We start from the raw sequence: 26,882 nt of genomic DNA on the forward strand, positions 1-26,882 counted from the left end.
GTGTCTTCTCACATTTTCCTCCTACCTACAATGAAATTTCCAGGCATGAGATGACTGGAGCTGATTGTAAAAACACATCAAAAACGACTCTTCATCTTCAGCTGAGTGCTCCACGGAAATGAGACAGGAACATAAGCTTCCTCTGCCTAGAGGTAAGGATTTGAACTAGGCATAGGCACACACATGAACAAAATTCCAGTATTACATATCAAATTATTTGTATGACAGATTCAATTAATAACTGGGAAGAAAACAGAAAGATTTCATTTACAACTAGGATTGCTCCAAAACACAAGTACAAAGTCCTACAAAGTCTGAATCAGCTGAAACTTCACAGAATTAGAGAATCAACCACGTAAGGCTGGAAGAGGCCACAGTGGATCATCTGGTCCAACCTCCCTGCTCAAGCAGGGTTATCCCAGAGCACATGGCACAGGGCTGTGTGTAAACAGGTCTGGATTATCTCCAGTGAGGGAGACCTCAAAACCTCTCTGGGCAACCTGTTCCAGTGCTCGGTCACCTGCAGTAAAGAAATTCTTCCCCATGTTCAGGTGGAACTTCTATGCTTCAGTTTCTGCCCGTTACCCGGTGCTTGGCACCACCGAGAAGAGCCTGGATCCACCTTCTCAGTACCCTCTCTTTAGGTACTTGCAGACACTGGGGAGAGCTCCTCTCAGCCGTCACTTCTCAAGGCTAAGCAGGCCCAGCTCCCTCAGCCTTTCTTCTTAAAGATTCTTTTAATCACCTTCGTTGCCCTCTCCTGGCAACTTCTCCTGTAAGCGGCTCAGAACTCCTGCCGCACTGATCGCTCCGGCCCCGAGGCCACTCCAGCGCCGTTTTCCCAGGAGCTCCCCCGGCCCCGGCCCCGCCCGGGCTCCCGCTCAGGGGTTGCGGGTGCCCTCCGTACAAACAGGGGGCGCTGCGGGCGGGCGGAAGCGGCGGCCTTCCCGCGCCCTCCCGGCGCGCCCCGCGTGTCCGCTGGCCCTCCTTCCTCCTCCTCCTCCTCCCGGGCGTCATGGCCGCCTCGAAGCCCGTGGAGGCTCCGGGCGGCGGCGGCACCGCCGGGCTGTCCCGCTGGCAGCTGGCGCTGGTGCTGGGCGCGCCCGTCCTGCTGGGTGCCGGCGCGATCTACCTGTGGGGGCGGCGGGCGGCGCGGCGCGGGAAGGGCGCGAGCGAGCGGAAGACCCCCGAGGGGCGGGCGAGCCCCGGGCCCGGCGGCGAAGGCGGCTCCGGGCAGCCCGACGGGCCCGGACACGAGGAGATGGTGAGCGGGGAGCGGCGCCGCCTGTAGCGGCGTCAGGGGCCGTGCTCGCCGCGCGGGGAGCCGGGGTCCCTCGGCCGGCCGGGCCGCCCGGAGCAGCGTGGGGATGCCCGGGCTGCTGTCTGCCGGCGGCAGGGCCCGACAGGCCTCCGGCCCGGCCCGGCAAGCGGCTGTCGGGGGGCCGGTCCCCACCGAGGAGCGGGCGTCTGATGGGATGGAGCTCGGGTGACATCCTGGTCATGCCCTGTGTGACACGCCCGGCAGGTCACAGAATCACAGATTGGGCAGGTCAGAAGGGCCCCAGTGGGTCATCTGGTTCATCCTCCGGGGTCGAGCAGGGCCATCCCAGAGAACATCGCACAGAATTGTGTCCGGAAGGTCTGGAATATCTCCAGTGAGGGAGACCCCGCACACTCTCTGAGCAGCCTATTGCTGCACAGTAAAGAAGTTCTTCCTCATGTTCAGGTGGAACTTCTGTACATCAGTTTCTGCCCATTGCTTCTTGTCCCATTGCTTGGCACTACCGAGCAGAGCCTGGACCTATCCTCCTGAAACATTTCCTTGAGATGCTGATAGATATTGATGAGGTCCTCTCTAAGCCATCTCTTCTCAAGGCTTGACCAGGCCATTCTTCTTTAGGTTTTGCTCCTATGAGAGATGCTCCAGTCCCTTAAATCATGTTTGTCACCCTTGGCTGGACATGTTCCTGGCACTCCGTGTCTCTCACCCACAGAGCTCTTAGCTGGGCATTCATGGTGGCAGTTCTCTCACCACACAGGGATTGGCAGTATTTTGTTCTAAGATCAGGCATTGCCAAATGCATCTTCTCATCACGTGGCTGAGCATGGATCTGTGCTGAGGGGGGAGCGTACCTCTGCCTCTGAGGTCTAGAATAGCTGTGAGTAAGTTTCTTGCAGGAGCAGTGTTTTGAACAGGTCTGTGATCTGTTGTGTGTGAGATGCTGGATACAGCAGAGTGGAAAGGAAACACAGCCAAGATAATTTTAAAATGGGAGTGTGTTCCATGAAAATATAGAAGCCACACCGTCTATGCAGCAGAGACTTTAATGTGTAGAATTTACCAGAGTAGGCGTGGTCTCAAAACATACATTTATCCTGTTGTAAATTACCATTCTGAGAACTTTCAGACAAAATGGTCTGTGCAAAAGCTCAAGGACAATGTTTAAGATCAGAGTCCAGATTGGACCCATGGTTCTCTTGTATATCTGTATTTGAAAAAATACCTCTAAGATGCACTTTCTGCACATCTGCAGTCCCAGATGTACCTTGCCAGTCACGCAGCATTACTGAGGTGAGGTTGCAGTTGGCAAGCACGTTTAAAGTCACAGATTTGACAAAGGGATTTGCTTTAGTGAGAATATTCCATACTGCATTTTCTTCTCCTGTTCTTGTGTATCACCCAAAATGCTTTGAACTGTCCGACAGTTTAAGCTTCCCATCAGAAATGGTCAGGAGAGAAAAAAAAATCACCTCTCAGAGACTGGAAAAAGTCAGTTTAACCTTCATGGTTTGAGTGACGAGGAATGACACGCTTGGGCGGGCACACATCGGAGTGGTGAGGAAGGTGGCAACTTCCCCAGCTAGTGAATCATAGCTGCTCTGGGGCATTCCTGGAAGCACTGTGAGCTGTAAAACCGACGCTGGACCTTGAGGCAGTTACTTGAATGCAGTGATTTGTTTCTTCCTGGGCACCAAACAGTACTGAACAACTTGTGTACAGAGGACAAATTCAGACTGTTTACTGTAGTAGCTTTGGCTCGTGGCTGCAAACAGCTTCTGGTGTATTTATGGGAGAGTGCTTGCTGTGTATGTGCTCTGGTTTGCAGGCTGCTCGTGACCTTTGTCTTGCTGCAGTGACTTTCCTGTTAGTGCGTTCACTCTGTGTTTCCTGATTGTGTTTCTGAATTCCAGCAATATCCAGGGGTTGGTAGTCATTCTGCAGTTGTAGGAAGGAAGCACTTAAAACATTTAAAACACTTATGTAGCATTTGGTTTAAAATATTGTATGTTGCTCCACAAATGGAATTACCAGAAGGCTCTGTGCATTTAAGAATACGTTGAATGGTATGACCTGATGCAAAGTTTCTTGAAGAGTGTAATTGCTTACACTGTAAAGAAATGAGAGATATTGCTTAGGAAAGCTGCAGAAATTATCATATTTGATTGATTACATGAGATAATTGTCATGCTGGTCAAAATATGGCTGCATCAGGAAAATAAATGTGGCTGCAAGTTCCCTGGACTGCTTTATGTGTGTGTGCAGGATTGTCTTCCTGTTACTCATATCCAAAGCAACGATGCCATGTAGATTTTGTGTTTCCTCTCATATTATATTAGATATGGATATTAGTGATAAGACCCATGATTGAAAATACAACCACTGCAGATGCTTCACTTGTAAAACTACCCGTATTGTACCAGTCTGCCTTTCTAACGTGATGGGGTGTTTTTTGAAACTTGGATTTCACATCCAAGTCTGCACAGTGAATTAAGAGCCGATAATTCATTTCACAGTTGAAATACAAGAGGAAAATCTTTTGGTAAACACATAGGTCAATAATGATTCTGCTACCAACAGCGGTGTCACCTAACTATTCTTTTACTCATAAATGTAACTTAGGACTTTTTTGCTTTTCATTAAATCAGCCCCTTTATCCATTTGATGTTCTGGTCACTGTTTCTGAATACACAAACTTGAAGTTTTTTTCTTTATTTTTTAAAAATATGTAAAGTCGAATATCTTCCCTGTTCTTTATTCAGACTTGTTACTATTTTGCATGCAATTCAGACTTTACTTTTACTTGCTGCACAGGCCTCCCACTTTTTTCCCAGGCTGTGTCTGCACCAGAGGATTCTCCTGACATCTATGCACTGGCCAAGTGTGTGATCTGTGACTGACATTGTGTTGGCAGAAGCCCTTAGCACAGGTGCTATATTGAGAAAAGCTGAACTACTTTTGAGATTCCTTCTCTTGTAAGCACAGCTCCTTAAAGTAAAGTAAACTGGCATTATTGGACCAGTTAAGTGATGATGATAAAACCGCATCTACGGATGGCTCAAAGGTCGTGAAGCCAAATTGCATCTATTCATGACAATTGTCATTGTTTCTTATAATTTAGATGGAATGTGTTTTAGTCACTCAGTAGCTGTTGTTTTTTATGTACTCTCTTGGTTTGTAGGGAGCACTGTGTAACTAAAACACAGAGTACTTTGCATATATTGCTTTAGTTAGTGCCCAATTGATTAAATTTTTTTTAACTTACTCCATGATGAATTCTTAGCAGCTTTTTATACCCTCCTTGTCTTACAAGAGTGAGCACTGATTAGTCAGTGAGATAATGTATTGGTTGCTTCAATATTTTTTTCTCCTGAAATTGGAATCAATTCCTTTTGCAGCTCTGTGATAGTCCAAATCTCACCCCTTAACTCTTTCAGCAAGTTCACAGGGTGACCCTGTGTTTGGTGTGAGAGGAGGTCACCTGGGTGGCCTTGTGTATTGCAGACAGAGCCATTGGGGTCCACAGCAGTTCCCTGTCTCTGTGTACTTTTCTGTGAGCTGTCCTTGAGTGCAGCGGTGAGTGAACGTGACAAACTCCTCGGCCTTTGTGGTGCCACATATCTGGAGCAGCAGCCAACCAGTGTGGCTTCTTTCCAGGATCTGTTTTAGTAGCAATTGCTGAATGCTGCCTCCCTCACTGCCATGACATTAGATCAGGAAATGAACAAGTTGAGCCCCTTAGTCTAGATACACTCACATTGGTCCTTACTGTAAATTGATCTAAGCAAAGTAACTGCAGCGTCATTTCTATTGTACTGTGCACCTGTTGCTTAATAATTCTCACTGTCAGCTTACTGTAAGTCTTCTGTTTCATGCTAGCTGTAGTGGATAGGTGTAGAGAACTCCTAAATGTGTGTGTAATAGCAGTGAAACAATTGTTAGATTCTTGGCTTAATCATGGAAGGAGTGGATGGCAAATTCATTTAGCAGGAAGGTGAGTGACTGAGAACACTATGAATTTGTCCTGTAAACTTAATTTCATTTTTTTCTGAGTAAAATACATCCTTGCTTGTGCTTCGAATTAATTTCTAAAGTTCACATAAACATACTTTTTCTTGTGATTTTAGTGCTAAAGAGACTTTTAAAACCATTTATATTCAGTTAATGCATTTCTTTGAAAAAAGACTTGAGATGAACTTTAGAAAAAAAAAGTAGTGGAAAGGTAGATATTTAGAAGAGAACAGGATTTTATTTTTCCTTGTACCTCATCTCATTAAGAGGATTCTCTCACTCGGAAAGGACGAAAAAGAGGTCTAGACCAAGGCTTTATTTTTTTTGCGGGTTGAATTAAGATGGCTGAAACAGTAGTTGCCCTCCATGTCATCTGTCAGATAAGGGCTCATGTAAATCCTTTTCAGCCAAAAGAAAACGCTGAAACTCTTTGCTTGTGCTTCTGTTGTGAATCACTGTCATCATTGGCTGGCAGGAAATTTCTTGTTCTGCTTTGAATAATTCAGTCTCCCTGAAATATATAAGGTTTCTGAACTGGTAGTTTAACAATACTGCTATTGTTGGGAATTAATAAGCATTATTATTGTTGTAGCTGGCAGTCTCTTGCTGTTAAGTTGCTGTTTGCATGCAGTTTCTGAACATTTTGTGAGGAAAGCGCATTTGCTGAGGCTAAAGTAGAAGTTAAGAAAATTTTGTCAGTGTTATTTATTCTTTTGTCAGTTAGCAATCTGCTTGTTCAGGTACCTGGATAACTGATAACTCAATTTCACAAGTGTTCTTTGGCTTAAGTTCTATTCTAAGACTTGTTAATGAACAGTTGCTGAGGGCAGTCCTGAGATGTTATGTTTTGTGTAGCTGCAGATAACTTCTGAGTTACTTGTTTTATTGAGCTGTTATGAACTTAAATTCATTTTATTGAGCTGGTCTGGTTGTTACACAGATTCTTTGACCAGAGGATGACAAAATGGAGAGTTTTTCTTGCTCTATATGGACCTTTACCTTGGGGATAAAAAATGTCCAGTGTGCCATATAGGATGGCAGTTGGTCAGGTGAAGAAAAAGCAGTGAAGTTGGAAAATAATGTCTAGGATAATTAGTTTGGCGAGAAAATGGAAGAATGAGGTTTCTGATTAGTTGTGCATGAGGTACATTAAGTTTGTTTGCATGATCAGTTTCTTATGTACACATCTTGTGTATGCCCAATGTCGCAATTGAAAAGGAGTTTTTAAAAATATGCTTTAAAATTCTGTAAGGGTTAAATTTAGGGCTTGATAAACCTTCATGTTATGTGAAGAATTAATTTTCATATTCTTATTTGTGCTATCATGGAAAGGTATTGCAGCATATAATGTGACGTGAGTTCTTTAATATCTTTTTCTTAATAATCAACTACCAAATAACCTTCAAATCAATAAGAGAAAAAAAGAAAAAAAAGAAAAAAACCCAAAAAAACCAAAACAAAAAAACAAAAAACAAACAAACAAACAAACAAAAACACCCCACCAAACCAAACAAAAGCATACATTAGATTTGGTGGTGTTTTGGGTGCATACTGAGGGCTACAGCAGAGTAGTTTGAGTAAGGGTGATAAAACATCTTTCAGAGCAAGCAGCCTAGTTTAAGACAGCATAAACAAACAAGCTGATTTCTTCCTTGCCTTGGGCACTGCTGGTGACTATTGCATGAGAGCATGTTGTGCTCTAAGTTCTGACTCCTTACCCCTGCATTTCTTGTCTCATGCAATGGCTACAGCAGAGGGTAACCAAGGATAGTCAATGTTAGCAATGATAGTCAAGGATAGCAAATGTTCCATGATTCGTTTCTGTACCATTGGTTGCGTGGTCTCTGATCTTGCAACTGTTATTAAAAGTTTACTCCCATAACGGAGTTACTGATGTTAATAGCTTCTGCTTCATGTCTGTAATCTCTGAAGTTTTTGATCACTGTTGTGTGTACTTTGTAGGCTTGTCTGAAGGCTCGATGCTTCCTAAAAACTGGCAGAGCACCAGTGAGGGCGCCAGACCTGCCTGTGTCCTGTTTCCAGTTACAGTTCCCACACCTGACACCAGAGCAGCTGTTGCACTGGGTGTTATCCAGCAGTCCTCATCTGTAGCTGTGTATTTACTCCAGGGCTGTGAGGCAGGGCTCTCAGCATGCCTGGGATGGAGTGCATGGACTGCTCAGCCTGGGGCACGTGCTGGGATAGGAGATCCCTGAGATGAAGCAATTGGGAATGATCATAAATTAGTAATCTAGCTGCCCTGAGGCTTAATCTCTGCACTCTTAAATAATTTTCACACTGGGAACACATGGTCCATATTATGTGTTTTTCAACCCAAGTTAATAGGAACAGCACTGAATTTTGTAAGATTATTATTTGTAAGATTATTAGTGCTATCACAAAGGCATTTTTAATGTGGTTTGCTCTAGAAATGCACAAGGAAAAATTCAAGTTGATTAGCATGCATTTAAGTTTGCACATAATGCATAACCCTTCCCTTTGTTAAAAGAAAAGCATTGTTGTATTTGGAAGTAAATTTAAGACCTACTCAAAATAAATCTAACCTTTTGAGACTTAGGTTAAGTTTTAGAGAAACAACTTATCAGATGCACTCTTACTTTTCTCAGTAAAAATAGTTGCACTCTAATTTTGGCTTAGAGTTCCATAGAGTTATGCACAGTGTATGGGGTGAAGTTAATAATCTTTCATCAAATTAAATTTGAAGCTTTACAATAGAAAAGTCTGAAAGCCTTGCAGATTGCCTTGTTCTGTGAAGAATAAAGATGGTGCAGATTGATTTCCTGTGAGCCCAGTGATTAATGACTTGTGAGAGAAGAGCTTTGCTGGCAGTAGGGATATTTAAGAAATTCACTCCCTTATATGGTTTCACTTGTAAGTCTCCCCTCAGGAGAATGCCTGTAAGATACTTTTGTACTATTTGGATGCCTACTTTAATGTAAGAACATAGGCTAGTACCCATTATCTGATTCTCTCCTGCCAGGATAGGGATCCAGGCCTTAAAAGACAGGTTGTAGAGCAAGTCCTGGCTTCCCCTCAGGTTTTCAGTTTTAAAGTACTTAGATGCAAAAAATGATCAAGTTGGAATGAAGTGAGCAGACATTAAGGGGAATGGACAAATGAAATGCAAAGTTGCTTTCAAATGTATGTTACAGCTGTCTGGTTGTCTGTATGTGTTCAGTTTGGGCCTGGCAGTGGATAAGTGGGTAGAGGAGGCAGAAGTATGGTCTAAGAGCAGTGGGGATAATTCCCACCAAATCCTCGATGATCTGAAGTGCATATGATATGTAGTGAATCCTGCAACTATTGTTAAAGGCACTGCTGCCCCCAGTCTGCAGCCTTTCCCTCCTCAGAAAGGTTGGTAGAATGGCATGTGTGCTCATACTTCTGTTCATTTTGGTCTGGCAGAACTGCCCCAAAATGTCCATGAAGCAAGGCTGTGACAGAGGAGCAGAAATCCAGAAGATCAATGTTAGAATCTTTTCTATCCCTTATTTCTTGAATGTGGGTCACACCCGTTTTATTGAGGGAGCATTTTTAGATCTGATCCCTTACAAACCACAAGATTTGATAACTGATTAGTAAATCCAGGGGTTTCAGGTAGGTAGCAATGTTAGTTTCTGCAGAAATACAGATCATCAATATGTGGTGCAGAACATAAAGATGAATTTAGCAGGATCTCAGGCCAGTCAACAAAGTTGCCCATCCCCTGCTAAGATGGTGATGGTCCAACACTTGTCATTGCATGAAGTAGAGTGTGTGAAGCTGTATAGGAGGCAGCTATGAAGTTGATTTGCCTAGTGCATGAAAGGCAAACCAGCTTTATTTTCCCTACAGGCGTTATTTGTCTTTCTCAGTAGGTCTTTCCACAAAATGTTTTCCATATTTAATTCATAGTCTGAATCTTACAGGCTGTATGTATTTCAGAAAGAAACTCTTCTGTTTGAATTGCTTTGAGGGCCTTGTTGTCTTGGCAAATTTAGCCTTTGGAGAAACAACTTACCTCATTAGTTCTTCTGATCACCAGCCATGTAAAAAGATTATAATCTGTTTAGCTTTCCAAACAGAAATCACTGCATTGTTTATTACCATTGTAGTGAATCTTGTGAAGAGGTTGTCTCCTATCTGATACACTTACAAAATAAAATTCTTGTGTGTTTCCAGGAATTGAAATCAGTAAGATTTTTCAGAAGTCTAGGCTACAATTTACAACTCAGGTCCATTTTTATATCTTTGAAGATGAGCCCTAAAGTGCATAGCTTGTGTGCTGTGATGCCTTTTTAATCTGAACTGACCTCTCACTTTATTTTTCAGAGTCCTCTTGGTAGAGCCCAAGCAGCCAAGAACAAAGGAAACAAATACTTTAAAGCAGGAAAATATGAGCTAGCTATTCAGTGTTATACTGAGGCTATCAGGCTGTGTCCTCCTGAGAAAAACCTTGATCTTTCTACCTTCTATCAAAACAGAGCTGCTGCCTATGAACAACTGGTAAGAAATTGAAGATCATTATGTGTTTATTGTAAAAAGTTGCATTATGAATTTTGTATTTTGTCACTTTCATCCAGTGAAAGGTCCCAAGTGATAACATCTGCTGCGTTCACAGCAAGATGCTGTTGCAGCTCATCATTCAGCTTTTTTCAGCTCATCATTCTTTTCTACATGTAAATAAAATTATTTTCTGTTAACTACACTCAATCTACCTCACATAATTCTTATGCATCCTGTTCTTCCAAGACAAAGTTTTAATTTCTTATTCTCTGGAACAATTTTCTTGTATGTAAGTTAATTTTACTTCTCTCTACTTGAATGCTTAACTGTGAAAGAAAGGTGAAACGCCAAATATTTTGGAAGGATGATACTTCAAACTTTAAACAAAAAAAGCCATTGAAATCCTAGTAAAGGCCAAGGCCTAAATTTTGCACATGGGGAAGTAACATTTACTCGACAGCTGAGTATACTTGGTGTTATTTTAGAAGTCAGCCAGTGTTGCTTATTATGGTAAGATGGATTGGCTTATGAGGTCGAGTTGGTGAGCTGTATAAAGGAGTGGAAAAGTTGGCTTTGTACAGTCTGAAGTATCAAGTGAGAGACTATGCTTACATAAATCTGCTGTTAGATTTAGTTCTTGTCTAACATGAAATCATGCCATAATGAATCCCAAATGTATGTGGTTCCGCTATTAGAAAAGCCTGTTTTGATAAATTGAAATAACTTTTAAAAATGTTTTAGCACTTCGGTAATCTTGTTTGCTTCCATTATATTTCCATCTTTTTTCTTCTAGTTGTTTTACACCAGTCTTTCAGTCCCAGTGTTGCCTCCTGCAGGCATCTTTGCATGAACTCATTATCTTCTCCCATGGGATTTGCACAGTGTCTGGTGTGGTATTTTGTAGGAACTCAGTTTCTGTTGTGTGGCCTTTCTGGTGCAGGTGGTTTGCCACGGTGCCCAGGCAGTTTCCCCTGTGGGCCTTGCAGGAGCAGAGGGAAGCCAGGGGAAGCGGAGCCCTGGGAGCTGCAGGCACCGCTGGGTGCGCGTGACCCTGGAGCTGCTGTGGGAAGCAAGCACAGGGAGCTCTCACTGTGTTGTTTTTGTGCCCACAGCAAAAATGGACAGAAGTGGCACAAGACTGTACAAAGGCTGTTGAGCTTAACCCTAAATATGTCAAAGCTCTCTTCAGACGTGCCAAGGCTCATGAGAAGCTAGACAATAAGAAGGAATGTTTAGAAGGTGAGTGGCTTGTGCTGTGTATTCTTAAAAGTGGAATTAGCTCTGCTGCTTTGGAGAGCTTGGGAGATGACAACTTCTGGAAGTATTTTTGTTTTACTTCTGTAGCTACAATAATACAGAATTAGGTATTTAAAACCATTTGTAGCTTCTGCAAATATATACTCTTCTTTTGTCAGAGGAAACCTTTTATCTGCTCACTTCTGAAATGACTGCTGAGAAATTGTTGTTACTGTAGCAACTCAATATATTCTTTTTCCACAAAACTCCTTCACTTTAGAATAGAATTCATCTAATTTGATGAGAAGATGACCAGGACAACAGTTGTACTTCCGAGCAGTAAAGAGAATTTCTTCTTCTCTGTTTGTTTTAGAGAAATTACACAACAACTGAAATGACAGTGTTTTTGCAGAAAGAGATACATGGTCAGAAATAAAAGTATTGCAGTAATTTAAATGCATTGGAGTGGTATTAGAGGGAGAATAGCTTCAGCATTTTTTTCTGGAGCATAGCTTATAAAAACCAGAAAAGATTGAATTTTTTTTTAATATTAATACTTTGTATTCAGAAGAAATTACTGTGTCAAATCTTTTCAATGCTATTCCTAAACACAATACATTTTGAACTGTCAGGAAGATGTCACTGAGAAGCCATAGAAATTAAGAACTACAGGTCAGATGTGTTGTCTCACAGCACTTTAGAGCTACACTGCTTGAAATTACCCTTATAAATTTCATCTAGTGAAATCATTCCTGCTGATAGGTTAAAAGACAAATGAAATTTTCAGCTGTGCTCATTATCAAAGAAGGACAGAAAATAAGGCAGTGCTTTGGCTGGCAAATCTATTAAATTAGTTTCATTATATGTAACAGCTAAGAATTAGGTCTGCCAAATTAGAAGGTAAATTAGTTGTGGAAATTTTATCTATCTGTTTATCTGCTGGCAGAATGCCTTTATGCCCTTTGAGACCATAGTGACTAGAAAAGGACAACTTTGTTCATTTAGTGCGCTCCTTTGCAACCACTGTGTATCTGCTGCACTTCCAGAGTGCTGTAATAAAATCTAAGCCTTAGGTAGCTGCCAGGTGATAAAAGTTCCAAGAAAGATCAAGTGTCCCTGTGACAGTAGGACAGTTTTAAATATAACATCTTATTAGTGTTAATACCAGTAATGTTAATGACAATTATTTTCAGCCTTGATTTCTATTTGATTTTTTGCTTGCAGTTTTTTCAGATTTGAAGCTTTCTTGCTCTTTTTTTTTTTTTTTGAACTACACTCTTTTTCTATAACCTTGCTTTTACCTGCCAACCACATATGGCCAGTAAAATTCCAGGAAGTACGGTATGCCCATGTAGTGAATGAAAACAAAACCAAACAAACCTCAAAACCCCAGCCACTACCAGCAGAAAACTCCTCCAGTGGTTCCTGGCAGTATAATTTGGGAAGATGTTGCTGCTGCAGCCAAGCCTGGAGTGCAGCAGCCTTTTGGCAGAGGGTGTCTGCTGGGTTTGTATAACACGTTCTTTCTAGGGGTACCATATTTTCCCAGATGTTCTGATGTGCTTCTTCACCATGCCAGAGGTGCAGGGAGTTTCTGTGTAAGTGATGGCTTAATAGTCCCCCTAGCAGTGTAGAATTAGAGTACTATACTAAAACTCCAGAACAAGACATTGGGTTTTCAAGCATATTCAGACAATACACTGCTTGAATTTCAAGTCTAGGCTCTGTCCATTTTCACTGATGTTTAAATGAAAACAAAACAGGGAAAACTTGTGGTAGCATTACATTAAGTGGAGGATCCAGAGAAACCACGTGTGTGTGGTAAGAGGGCAATTCATACTGGAAAGCTTCACTTGGGCAGCAGTGGGTTAACATTTGCAGAGGTTTCTCTGTGTGAATGAAAGCCATGTGACAGGGGCTGGCACTTTAAATAGGCCAGCAAGGTATTTCTCCTTGCTCCTTTCCAAAGTCACAGAGGTAAGCAGAAAAATTTGAGATAGAATTTAGGCAGATTTCCTAAACTGAGGAGTAAGTGAGATGGGACTGAGTGTGAATTGTAGAAGTAGAAAATAAAGACCAGTCCCACAAGAGAAGTTTTATTAGCACTTTTAATGCTATGAACATAGTTAATCTCCTCAAAGTTTCAAAATGGTGAAAGGCCATGATAGAGGTATACATTTTCACTGTTCATTTAAGTGTGTTTGTCTCTAGATAAAAACATGAACAGAAAAATAAGTGGAATTTCTTTTCATTCATTGTCATGAAGTCCTTTTATCCCAGGAAGATAATTTTGGATACAAATATGTGTCTTGAAAAATACAGTAAATACAACAATGTGGAAACTGAGCCTTTTGCCTGAGAACAGGACATGTATTAGTTTGGCAGTCCCTCATTGTACTCAGTGGCACCTTTTATAGCGTACTTCAATGATTGTCAGAATTCCTTTAATCTCATTTTTGTACACTGTTTCCTAGATGTCACGGCAGTCTGCATTTTAGAAGCCTTCCAAAACCAGCAAAGTATGTTATTAGCTGATAAAGTTCTTAAACTCCTTGGAAAAGAAAAGGCCAAAGAGAAGTACAAGGTAGGACTTGTGGTACTGCTGACTAATTGTTATTTCACCTGAGCAGTTGTTGAAAAGTCGGTTGTTGGCATTCTGTCAGTTGTTGTAAACAAGTCACTGTCTTCATCTGCTCAAGCCTAAGACGCGCGACAGAAACTGGTTTCTGCAAAGTTGCCATTGTACCAATGTTATTTTCCTTTGGGACCTCTCCAGAATTTTTGCAACCTCAGCAGGGAAGAGAGATCTACTTCTAGCAGTTGTTTCCCTTTAAAAATGAAATTTGTTATGACATTCAGGAGACATCCTAAGTTGGTGTGCTGCGGTACATAGGGCTTTTGTGAACTTGCAACTCCATGGAAACTGGATGTGTTGTAACAGACATCTATGCATGAATATTTGGAAACTGCACAAGAGAGAACTGTGGAAGCATAGGGGTAGCCAGGAGTAGTCATTTTAAGTGCCTGTAGGTTTGCAGAAAGGTTGGGACAGATACTAACACGTTCTTGGTTGCTATTAAAGCATTCTTGCTTGTGTTTTGATGGTTGTTGCAGTACTGAAATCCCCTATTGGTTTTGAGATGCTGAATTTCTTTCCTACAGAAATTCACGTAAATGTGTAGTATAGAGGTTACAACAAATAGTGTTATGAGTGTGGTGTACATAGATAGGTGTGCTTCAGAAGAGTATATTCAGTATTTTCCTGCAGTAGAGATTGAATTGTAATTCTTGTGTGCAGTTTATTTTAAATAAGTATTTTTTGGCTGTAGGAAAGATTCATTACCTGAGAGGTGTTACTTGGGGGACTTCAAGTAAAATGTGTGATATTTGGGCCAAATTCCACACAGAACTGGGGTATTGCCTTATTAGTCTCCATTGTAACAATGGCAGCAACTTCTCTTGGGCATGTTGGAGAAAAGAGAAAACTGCCATTCAGAATCTGCTTTAATTTAGGCTCATGCTTAAATCACCAGCTTGCATTTTTCACCCAGTTTATGTGCGCACCCAATGCTTTAGTACATCTACCCAATGTCTTATGATATCCTAAGGATCCTTATTTCTAGCCACAAACATGGAAAGATAAAATCTCCCTCCTCCCTGAATATCAGCATTTTATTTTCACTGGTGGTGAGTACTGTTTTGTGATCTGAGGCTTAAAGAATCCCTAAACATCAAAATGGCAAATCCAAAACATCAGGCTATCAGATGACGTAGTGAAAGTCATACATTCTTCCATCATTTTTTTTTTTTAATAATCATGTTTGCTATCCATTTCAATCTTAACCATCTGATCTTACCACCTAATGACTTGGAATTACCTTTTTCTGTTTCAGAATCGGGAGCCTCTGATGCCCTCGCCACAGTTCATTAAATCCTACTTCAGTTCTTTCACAGATGATATAATTTCCCAGCCTTTGCTTAAGGGTGAGAAATCAGATGAAGATAAAGACAAGGAGGGAGAGGCTTCTGAAGTGAAAGAAAAGTGAGTGTACAGTACAGTTGGGAATTGTTTGGTACTGCAGTTAGGTTTTCAGTGATTTGGACATTCTGCTCAGTGCAACATGCTGCTGTTTGTGTAGTACTTGGCATGGAGATTCCTTTAATATAAATAATATCAGTGTTGCATGTGAAACCTTAGTAAAATCTGACTGGCAAGTTCCAAACTTGCACTAAGCAGAGGAAGGACAATGAGACTGGGAAAACATGTTGAGTATTTACTACAGTATCACAGTAAATCTTAGGAGATTGGAGAACTGGAGAAGGCTGAATGATGCTTTGGGGGAAAGGAATACTTTATACTGAAGGAGTATTTCCAGGGAAAAGAGCAAGACAGCCTTTGGACTGGCAGGGAGAAGATGAACTAGGAAAAGGCGACTGTTAAATGAAAACACGCATTTACAGCAACTGGGGCTGAAAGGGTGTTTTATCTTTCTGGAATTAAATTGCCCATAAATGAAAAGTTTGTTCTGGCATAGGTAAACTCGGGTTTGTGGTTTTGTTTTGTACTTTTCTAGCGGAGCCTGAGCACCACATAAATGGTTCTTTAATTTACTATGCTACTTTCCAGATTATTTTTGAAAGATAGCAGTGCTGTCAGTTTGGAAAGCATTGCAAACAGCATTAGGACTTTTTTTAAAGTAAGAGAGAGCGTCCTGATCTGCAGGCAGATTCACTGAATCCAGGATACAGTTGAGAACAAGGCAGTGCTGTAATTTTTTGCTATTAAATAATGTTTTCCACATACAAGCTGCACATTGCTAGGTTTAATATTTCACGTATCCATGAATTCCACCCTCTTGTTTTAAACCAGAGATTACTGCTGTTCTTCATGTGAAAAAAAAAACCCTCAAGGGACAAATTAAGCTTACATTCAAAACCTTTAAAACATTTTTCTCCTTTATTTTTCTCCTTTATTTCCAATTTCCAATATTGACCAGTTTTTGTGCAGATTGTTTTCCATCTATGATGGCTCCATCCAGGAATGGATGTTCCAATGGGACTATGCTGGTGTTGTAAAAGTATAGCACAAGTTAGTATTTGTAATGATTTGATGAAACATCTGAATGGAAATTGCAGTGTTCAGTGAATGCATGTATATATACAACTGTTCTTACATCATTTACAGCTCTGGCTATTTGAGAGCAAAACAATATATGGAAGAAGAGAACTATGACAAAATTATCAGTGAAAGCACAAAAGAAATTGAAGCAAAGGGAAAATACATGGCAGAAGCTTTGCTTCTGCGAGCTACTTTCTACTTACTTATTGGCAATGCAAGTGCTGCCAAACCAGACCTAGATCAGGTCATCAGCATGGAAGATGCAAATGTGAAGGTAAGAATCTGTCACAGCTGGATTGTAGTTGGGATTGAGAAGTTAGATGATAAATTTGCAATGTACTCCAAGTTGTTTGTCCAAATTTTCAGATATATTAATGGGAATATTCTGGTTTATTTACTGTTTTGTTTCTGAAAAAAATTTTTTTCAAGGGCTTGTTGATTTTTCAGACAGCTGTAATGAGTAGTGCAAACTAAAGGTGATAAGTAGTGCAAACTAAAAGTGATAAGTAGCACGAACTAAAGAATGAGGGAAGTTGAATGACTTGGAGGCTTATCCACTCTGGATAAGTGAAAAACCTTAATTGCACTTGCATATTCAGCTGCTTCAGAAAGCACTAGTGTATTTGTAAACATAGGAATTGAGAAAGATACTGTGGGGGCTTGGAAATCCACTGAAATGGAAGCATAGGCTGACATTTTTTAAGTTAAGTAAGGGATCTCATTCATTTAGGGTCAATATGAAACTTATTCCTGCTTAGAATAATAGAAACCTGTCAGTGGTAGAAACTAGTCAAATGAGAAATTGACTGTGATTGTAACAATGCCTTAAATGTGGAGAAGCACTGGGGTGGCTGATGTTTCCCTGATGGTGTTTTGCAGCTGCGAGCCAATGCTCTGATCAAACGGGGCAGTATGTTCATGCAGCAGCAGCAGCCTATGCTGTCCACCCAGGATTTCAATATGGCTGCTGACATTGATCCTCAGAATGCTGATGTTTACCACCATCGAGGACAAGTAAGAAACATCAGAGATTTGCTCCCAACACTTGGCTATTTCAGTCAGTACACACTGAAAGGAAAAACGGTGTTGTTGGAGACACTATACTGTTTGTGGCAGAAAAACATGAACTCCTGATTGGGAACTTTGGTGGGATAAACACAGAGTCTGTTTTGGAGGTTCAGGTCAGGCAGAACCAGTTTATTTCTCTAGCTATAGGAAAGCCCTTTATCAGTATGAACTGAGACTTAGAAGTACTGGGGCTTGTGTACATTTACAGCAGATAAAAGCTGTTCTGTGAAGGGGCCTGGATGGCAGAACATCATCTGCACAGCAGGAAGCTTTGTTACAGCAGAGGAAGTGTGTCCCTGATAACATCTGCAGCACTGTGCCCTGGACCTGTATCTCTTCAGCTCATCCCTCTCTGCCTTGTGACACTGCCGTGTCCTTGACTAATTTCTAGCCCTAGAGAAGCCTGCAGCCACAGATGTGTGAGATGAATGGTACTGGAAGTAAAAAAGAAACACTAGAATATCCAGATAGGCTAAGTCATATTTGTAAGGAAGACTTCCGTGGATCAAGAGTTTTTCTCCATGAATTTGTTAGATATCTTTAGTGCCCAGAAATGAAAATGGTGCTATGTGTTGACTGAATGGAATGAAAGTTGTCTGCAGATTGAAAATTTGTGTTTTACAGTGGCTTCACAGTAAAGTAAAAGAATGATGAAGTGAACTCTGCTCCTGTGGAGGAGTAAGAATGTCAAAACAAAACCAAAAAACCCCAACCCAACAAAAGAAGTTGAAATACAAGCTAGAAAAGCTGAAATGTTTCAATGTCCAAATAGTCCACAGATACTGGCTACAGAGAGGCAAAACAACTTGAGAAAATATGGCATAATTTTGGAGATTGGTCATAATGCTGATGCAGTGATGGCAATAGTCTAAAATGCAAGCATTCTCAATCCCTACACAGGGTCATTGCCTGCTTGTGTAGCCAAAGTTTCACTGGTGGTTTTGATAGTACATTATGGCAGAGATTTTTAGTTACGGGTTTTGTAGGTTTCTAGACAGTCCTGCAACTGAGCTGGGGATGATACAAGTAACTGATGCTAATTGAATTATCATGTAAGTGTCTGAAGCACAGATGAAATAGAGAAATAGGATTTTCTTTCATTCTGGCTAGTTGAAAATCCTGCTTGACCAAATTGAGGAGGCTGTGGAAGACTTTGATGAATGTATCCGATTGCGACCCAATTCTGCCTTGGCGCAAGCACAGAAATGTTTCGCTCTGGTAGGTAACATGCTGGGGTTTGTCTGGGTGCTTTTGCTTTAAAGAGTTCTGGAAAACACTCTGTTTCTCTGGTTTATTCCAATGTAATGGGAAAGTAGGGCAATACACATCTCTGTCTTTTAATAATAAGGTAAAGGAATAATGCAGCAGTTTCTTCAGTTGGAGTATGGGTTTGCTGCTTTCCTTCTGAAACACTCATTGTTCAAACAGTAGAACATTTTTTCTGTTCTATGGGAGAGGAACAAAAATCTTGATTCTAATTATAGCACATAAAATTGATTTTAATAAAGCTGTATTATTGTGGAAAAATGATCATCATCAAGAAATTGCAAACAAACTATTTCAAGCTAGTACAATGACTCAGTGTGCAAGAATCTTGTCAGGACAGCTTTGCATGGTGTGAACAAGGAGGAATGCCAAGTTTGGAATTTCTAAGCATTTGAAATAGAGGGAAGCTATCACGATTATCAGGCCCTATGACTTCATTCTTTCACTCATTTTCTGCTCCAAGTTCAGACATTTGGACATGTAGTAGGTTCCCAAAACCAGATTTGGTAGGATGTACAGGCTTGTACCTTCTGGAACTTAGCACAAAATCATACAATGGCCTGGGTTGGAAGGGACCTCAAAGATCATCTTGTTCCAACTCCCCTGTCATGAACAGGGACACCTTCCACTAGACCAGGTTGCTCAGAGTCCCATGCAACCTGCCCTTGAATAGTGCCGTGAATGAAGCATCCACAGCTTCACTGGGCACTGTTCCAGTGTCTCACCACCTTTACAATAAAGCATTTCTTCTTAATATCCAATCTAAACCTGCTGCCTTTCAATTTGAATCCATTCCCCCATGTCCTGTCACTACATGCTGTTGCAAAAAATCCCTCTCTATCTTTCTCATGGCCCCCTTCAGATATATGAAGGCCACAATTTGATCACCCCAAAGCTTTCTCTTCTCCAGGCTGAACAACCCAAATTCTCTCAGCTTATGTAAAATAACTTTGAATTATGATGAGGCAGGCAACTCTTTGGGAGGTAGGTAGAGGCCTGATCAGCTTTTTTTTTCAGTCTGGTGATGGTGTAATTTTTTTTCTTTAATTTTTTTTTCCTGGAACAGTATCGCCAGGCTTATACAGGAAGTAATGCTTTGACTGTGCAAGCAGCCATGAAAGGCTTTGAAGATGTCATTAAAAAATTTCCAAAGTGTGCCGAGGGCTATGCACTCTATGCTCAGGTATGTTTTTCTCTCTCTTAAAGAAAATGCTGCATTCTCTTGTACTTTTTTATCTTGGATATAACATTCCTTCAAAGAACAGATGAAGATTTTTGACACTGATTTCTGACTGAGATAAAAGATGCTGCCTGGAATAAGCTACTTGCATTTATGGTTATGTGTGTTCTGGGGCAGAGGAAGTACAGGGAGTATTGGTGGAGCAGGTTATAAGTAATGACAGTTGAGGGTGGTTATTGGGAGACAGAGGTTATTCCCGCATGATTCCCTCCTTCCTGCATGTGTGTGGCATCTCAGTTGATGAATGTCAGGGATTCTCTGGGTAATTTGAGAGTCAGATGTGTGGAACTAGGGTGACGTTTTTGTTCTGCTATCAGTGGCATGTAGTGGTTTAGAACAGCTGCTTGGAGTACACTTGTAACAGGCTAATTCCTTCTCTAAGAACATACTGCTGGTTTTAGTAGGAAGCATGAGACATTCTGATTTTAAGTAGGTTGGCAATATATATGCATTTCCTTCTGAAAGAAGTATATTTGAAAAAGGAAAAGTTGAAGCTTGCAGGCACAGACTTTTAGAACTGTTTTTATTTACAGCACACAGCATGTTGCTTGTGGATCTCGCATTACAGGTGACAGTGTGGTCAGTAATTTGTGCACTTAAAGCACCAAGCTTTCCTTCAGAAGCAAAGCTTTCCAAAAAGCCTTAATTTTGAAACTTTGGTAGCTGATGTGCCTGGCCTGCTCTGCCATAAATGAACTACATGCAGTTGTCAATACAGTTTTAATTAGAATTAGCTGAATGCAGAGTCCATGGTTATTGACAAACAGGTTTCTCTTTTGATTCAGGCACTAACTGATCAACAGCAGTTTGGCAAGGCTGATGAAATGTATGATAAATGCATTGACCTTGAGCCAGACAATGCCACTACATATGTTCATAAAGGGTATGTATTGAATTTGCAGTCCTTTTTGTTGAGAGCAGTTGGTGTATTTAGATGAACCAACCTGAATTTAATGTTTATGTTTAGAAGTTTAGCCAGGAAAAATAAATTTGTGAAAGCATCTTCGTGCTCTTAAATGTAACTCTATATTTTGTCTTCTCTAAGCTGCAAATAAGTTTCCAGAAAGTATCATCAGTGTTAACTAATAATTGAGTATCTGCTTGAAGTATATCTGACCTTTTCTTTAGCCCTATTAGTTTCAGCTTTGTGTCAAACTTTTTTGTTTTATAAAACAGCATGTACCAAGTCCTCTTGGGAAAAATTTTTGAGTCATTAAAGCAGTAAAAAGTAAAGTGGCTAATGAAAGTGACTTTCACACAGGTGTTTTTAAAAGTCGTGAAGTTACTAAGTTACTGTGTACCTGCATTAGAAATTAAATATGTTATACATTTGAGATGGTTTTGCTTATCATGATGAGGGTTTTGGGAGGAGTATGTGAAACCTGTTTGAAATTGTCTCTCTCTCGTAGTTTACTTCAGCTCCAGTGGAAGCAGGATTTAGACAAAGGATTAGAACTCATAAGCAAGGCCATTGAAATTGATAACAAATGTGATTTTGCATATGAGACCATGGGAACGATTGAAGTGCAAAGGTAATGCTGAATTGCAGTGTTGAGAGTTCTTAGTTACTTCTGAAGTTGTTTAAATTTCTTCATGGATCCTAAGTCTTGAGATCTTCTCCCTGGTGTCCTGTAAGGCCAGCTCTTGCCCAGTGTCCCAATTTATGTTCTGTCACTTTTAGGTAAAGCCCTCCATTCAATGTGACATAATTGTGATTTATGATCAGACAACTTATCACCAATTTCATACTTAATGGACAACATGCAGATGAGTCCATGTATGTTTAAATACATCCTTTCTGCATTTCAAGTGACTTCCTTAATCATTACCTGGCTTTGTGTGCACCTGATGTTGTTCTTGGACATTGGACTGTCTGTACTGAGGATCCTGTGCTGTTTTCTCCTGCAGCCAACAGGACTCCATCTTAGTTCTTGGGGGAAAGAGGAATGCACTGCTCTGTAACACTGTACTGCAACTGTGCAAAGGTTTAGGGTGTAGCTGACAGTATAGTCAAGTCTCTTTTTAATAGTCTAGTCCTTAAACTATTGCCATGAGAAATTTTGCAAGCGTTTCCCTATTTAAGTAATGTGCTTCCGTCTGTGCTAGTTTTCCTCTTTTGTATACTACATCCTTTCAGGGGAGATGAGAATTCATTCAGTTGCCCAGCATTACCTTTGTAGTAAACTTGGTGTCCTGTGGAAAATATTTTATCCTGCACCACCACCTGTGGGGACTCTCAAGAGGAAAGCTGTTTGACAGCTGTCCCAGTTACTTAGGCTCAGTAACAACTTCTTCAAGTTTACTCAGCATCACCACAAGTTCTTGTGGTGGTTCCTCCCAAAGTCATTAATGGTGGAGAGTGTAAGTCCTGAAAGAAAAGAGATGTTTTAGAGATGACAAGATTGCTTTGGCAGTCTTAACTGGGCTAAATTTTTGTTTATTTCAGAGGTAATCTGGATAAAGCCATTGAGATGTTCAACAAAGCTATCAACCTGGCCAAATCAGAAATGGAGATGGCCCACCTCTACTCACTCTGTGATGCTGCCTATGCCCAGACAGAAGTTGCAAAGAAGTATGGATTGAAACCACCAACACTGTAAAGAAACAAGGAGGAAACGACCTCCCAAAGTGAAGTTGCCCACTTCAGCCAGCCCTAAAGACGCTGTTGCAGACCATGCTGAATGGTGGAACTTAGTTTTTTCCCGTTCATGGTGTTGTCATTTGCTACATCTGTTAAATGTTTAGGTGTTGTGGGAGTGGTTGTTCAAGGAAGTATGCAGTGCTGCATCTTGTTCCTTCTGCAGTAAAAACCTTAGAGTGTTTTAAGGGAAATAAAGTTCCAGGGGAACCAAAGGAACATATTTTGGCCATGCAAATAAAAACTTCACACTGGTTAATTTTGGGTGATTATGTTGTGGGCGATTTTTGCTTTATCAAATAATATTACAGCATGTGGGGTTTTTTCCTGTTGATTTTAAAGGTAACACTAGTCAGTGCTGTAAAATAGTTTTCTTTTTATATCCAATTAATCCTTGAGGGTTGATTTTAATTTTGCAAAAATTAATATTCAAACTTTAATAATAGAGGGGTTTTTTTAAGTCAGTAAATGTGGAGAGGATCCCTGTAAATATATGCAAGCATGCACAATCTTCCCTTAAATTCCCTTCTACCCTCTGCATAACTTACTTAGAAATAGTCCTGTGGCAGCTATCAGGGAGTTAATTTGATAGTCCTTATTCTCACCCCAGAAAGCCCTAGAGTACTGCATAGGAGAGCTAGGAAAAAGGTTGGCTGGGCAAGGAGGTCAGGTTACACTGCTTCAGTGTAGGCTTTACTGGAAGAAAGAATGTATTCTTGTGCAGGAGTCCTTACTTGAATGTCACAGGAAATTGTTCTGGAGGGTTCAGAGGGACTTCCGAGAACAGAAAGCACTGCTGGGAGTCAAGCTCCAAAAGGTAAGGTCATGCTTGCATATAATCTTTGTAATCTCTGATGCTTTTGCATAAATGTAGCAGCTGATAGACTATCTAAATTCTCTTCAGTCTCTAGAGACTGCTGGGATATGATCTCCTTTTAAGAGCCCTTTAGCAGGATTAAGTGAGATAAGGAACAAAGCATAGGTTCAAACTTCCAATAATGGATTTGCAATCTGCACTCATTTCCTTGTTTTGTACACCCTGTCTTGTCCAAGATTACAAATACTGTAGAAGGGAAGCAATTGTGCTGCATACAGTAGATGGGCAAATTATGAAATAGTTTTCCTCTTGATAGAACTTCACAGAGGGCCCTCTTGCTTTGGATTCTTTCTGGTGTGGAAGTCAGTCAGTCCATCTTGCCTTTCCCTGGACTGATGTGGCTGGACAAACCTCATGCGAATGATGTAGTGGCTTATTAGTTTGGGCTTCTTTCCATCCTGAAATCATAGTTTTGTTTGCGGTGAATTGTCTCATGTATTTAACCTTTTAAAGAAATGAATGATGCTGTAGTCAAACTGTCTTGGTCTGTAGTAGTGCCACCATGCAGCAGCAGCTTGCATTTTCAACTTGACCTTCCTTTCTCCCAGCAACTACAGTTGAGTATTCAAATGGTGGATTTGACAGTAGACATAAAGATTTAATCATTATTTCAGTAGCTCATTAGGTGATCTGAAGTCATAGCAGTGGTGTAGACTTGAAGATACAGGAAGGTACTGGCAGCTTCTAGGGGCACTGAACATAACAATTGTCAAACATCTTCCCCAACTTCCAATCTCTGCATCAATTACTTGAGAACAAAAACATGCCAGAACTGATGAGTACTGTTTTCCGAGGAGTTTTTATTCGCATGGCCTTATTTATATTGGCATTTCCTCATCATCACCCCATCTGTACCCCCTTCCTTACCCCACCCAATCAATTAAGGGAAAAAGCATGTGCTGTCAATTACTAGCATTCCAAATCATCACAGACTTCTGCCTGTTCTTCAACTAGTTTGAAACTGCACTGAAAGGATGCATTGTCTGTAATTTTTTTGTAAATGACATACCACCTGTAAACTGAAAAAAATAAATACTACCTTCAAGTACCTCTCTCTGACATGTATAAGAACAGGTTTTGATGAAGGTGTTCCCTGCAGTGGTGAGCTGTGTGCTTATGTTCTAAGTCTAGGAAGAACTGATAATTGACTGATTCCTTGTCATCTTCTCTCACTTCAACCTTTAAGAATGAGGAGGAGACATAGAATCAATAAACCTCATCTCTGCTTGCTTCCGTCACCCACAGAGGTATGATCTTGAGAGCTGAAGATTACAGGGGAAAGGAAGTCAAGCCAGGAAGTCTGGGAATCCGAGTAGCTGAGACCCTATTAACGTGTGTATGCCAGTGCATTCCTGTGATGAAAGGGACTTTTTGTAAATGCCTGATACAGTTGAGGTTTTATTTTAGGCCAGGTGTGCATGTGAACTTTGAAGTGAAACAAGTATTACTGCTATTAAAAAAAAAAAAAAAAGAAATTGAAATTATGGGAAGCTAGTACTGAAGACTTGGATAAAAGCCTGTGTATCCTAGAGGGATACTCTAGGAAGCTGCTTCTACATACAATTGTCTAGCAACTTAATTCTCACCATGTATGGTCCCTGTTGTTCAGAGACAATGCTCTCAGGCACACGGTGTGATTCTTAGGATGTCCTGCACAGGGCCAGGAGCTGGACTCTGATCCTGATGGGCCCCTTCCAACTCAACATATTCCATGATTCTAAGCTGTGATTTGAATTCCTAGGATCTAACTGCAGATGGAAAAGGAAGAGGGAACTAATAGACACTGAAGAGCTGTCCTGTAAGTTACTCCAGAACTATCAAGAGCAGCTTAGATGTTGCTTTAACGAACCCAGCAATCCTGACGCTGCCCAATTTTCTGCCATTTATTTAAAAATAAATTCTTCCAGGCTGAAATTCTGGAACTATTTTGGGGTTGTTACTGATTAATTTCCTGTACTTACAGAATACTGGTGCATATGGGTCACATAGATACTTGAAAGCACCTGTTTTCTACCAACACAAAGGTTGAGTATTGGCTGCTTCAAGTACTACAGCTAAGAACTGACAATGTACTTTTTTCAGTGAAAGCCTCACAAATTCACAGTCCCATTTGTACCACTTCTGAGTACAGCACACTGGACACCCTATTAAATACTCTGCTAAAACAAGGTGCTTAGAACTTGTCCTGATAGACTGAAAAGAACTGAGCTCATGTCAGTTCTTCAGCTGAGTTCACCAAAGTAGCTTGTTAGAGATTTTCATTCATTCTTTCCATCTGGGAGTCCAGGGGAGGAGAGTTCAGACCACAGATTCTGGTACCTGTTGCAAACTGCACTTTGCATTTCTCAGATGTAAGTGGTCAGCCCATGCGAGTCCTGCACTACTTTAATCCTCCAAAGGTAGTATTTATTTACTCCTGCATATTGAACTAGTAGAGGGAGTGAAGGGAAAGAATTAAAACAGTTACTATGATTTAGAAGTTGGAGCCCAGCAATGGCCATCATGGATAGGGGTTGTTGAGTATAGGGGAAGCACTAATCTAATGCAGGAGACTCTGCTCAAGTGGTAAATTGTTAATTTTTTAATATTTATTTTTCAACAAATAAACCTTCCTTTCACTTTGTGCTCTGTGGCTTGTTTCTTAAAAGCTCCAGTGCAGCATGTACACCAAAATGCAGTGAAAAGTATAGACCAAAAGTACCTGCTGATACAGAATGCCACCGAGTGGAATGGTGTTTGAGGTAAGGATGTGTCAGGGCTTGGCTGAGCATTTGTTTTTCTTTGTAAAACACACACCAAGCTCATTGCAGAGAAGCCAAAATGTCAAACCAAACCACAAAACCCCCACCAAACCACTGTGGGAACACGAGCATTGCTGAACATGAATAAAAGGTAAGACACTTTTGGGAGAAATGGGGGTAGCTAGAGCAAGACAAAACCTTCTTGTGCTCCCATTTTTGTACTTTGAAATCTCTTTTAGCCTTAGAGCCTGTTTCATGGTGCTAGAAAACTGAAAGCTTATCAGGGAAGGCTGGTAAATTGCTTCTTTTCTTCAGCCCAAGGAATAAAAAGCATTTTAAAAATCTTTTTACATTAAAATAGGTCTTCCTTAAAAAAAACCCAAAACAAACCCCAAAATCAAAAGTGCAACATGCTTGGCTGGTTTTCCAGCCAGTATTTTAAACCCATCGGTTCTGGGTTGAGCTGCCTCCTATCCCATATATCCATCCCATATCTTGGATATGTTGTTATGTCTCGCAGCTGAACCCCGCCCTCTTGGGCGGAAGCCTGCAGTTCCTTCTCTTTTTTTTCTTGCTTGGCTGTTTCAGCTCTTGATTCAGCTAGCTCGGCTGCTTTTGCCCTCTTCGCTTCGCTTCGCTTTGCTCTCCGGCTGCCCCTGCTGCCGTTTTTCTTTCCCCCGCTGCTTCTGTTTGGTTTTTTTTTCCCTCCTTCCTTTCTCCCCCCCCCCCCCCCCCCCCCCCCCCCAAAGTTTGAACCGGCTCCGGACCTGACCTGACCTGAGAAGTTGGAGAAGACCCGGGGCTTGCAACAGACGCGTCAGAACCCTCCTCATCACAGTAACCCGTCTTTTCCCACTATTCGGTGTTGGGGAGTGTATTTTTGTCAATAAACCGGTTTTTC

General features: G+C 41.0%; 1 protein-coding gene across 1 annotated transcript; it reads left to right on the forward strand.

Moving 5' to 3' along the window:
- Positions 1-995: 995 nt before the first annotated feature.
- Positions 996-24,288, forward strand: TOMM70 (translocase of outer mitochondrial membrane 70). The gene is made up of 12 exons (XM_066340921.1): positions 996-1,264; positions 9,623-9,796; positions 10,909-11,035; positions 13,507-13,616; positions 14,926-15,074; positions 16,218-16,425; positions 17,031-17,165; positions 18,330-18,437; positions 19,552-19,668; positions 20,511-20,608; positions 21,135-21,257; positions 22,172-24,288. Exons 1-12 carry the CDS (start codon positions 1,016-1,018, stop codon positions 22,323-22,325), a joined length of 1,752 nt encoding a protein of 583 aa, XP_066197018.1. The 5' UTR covers positions 996-1,015; the 3' UTR covers positions 22,326-24,288.
- The last annotated feature ends 2,594 nt before the right edge of the window (positions 24,289-26,882 follow it).

The sequence above is a fragment of the Sylvia atricapilla genome, chromosome 2 (assembly GCF_009819655.1).
Source record: "Sylvia atricapilla isolate bSylAtr1 chromosome 2, bSylAtr1.pri, whole genome shotgun sequence".
NCBI lineage: Eukaryota > Metazoa > Chordata > Aves > Passeriformes > Sylviidae > Sylvia > Sylvia atricapilla.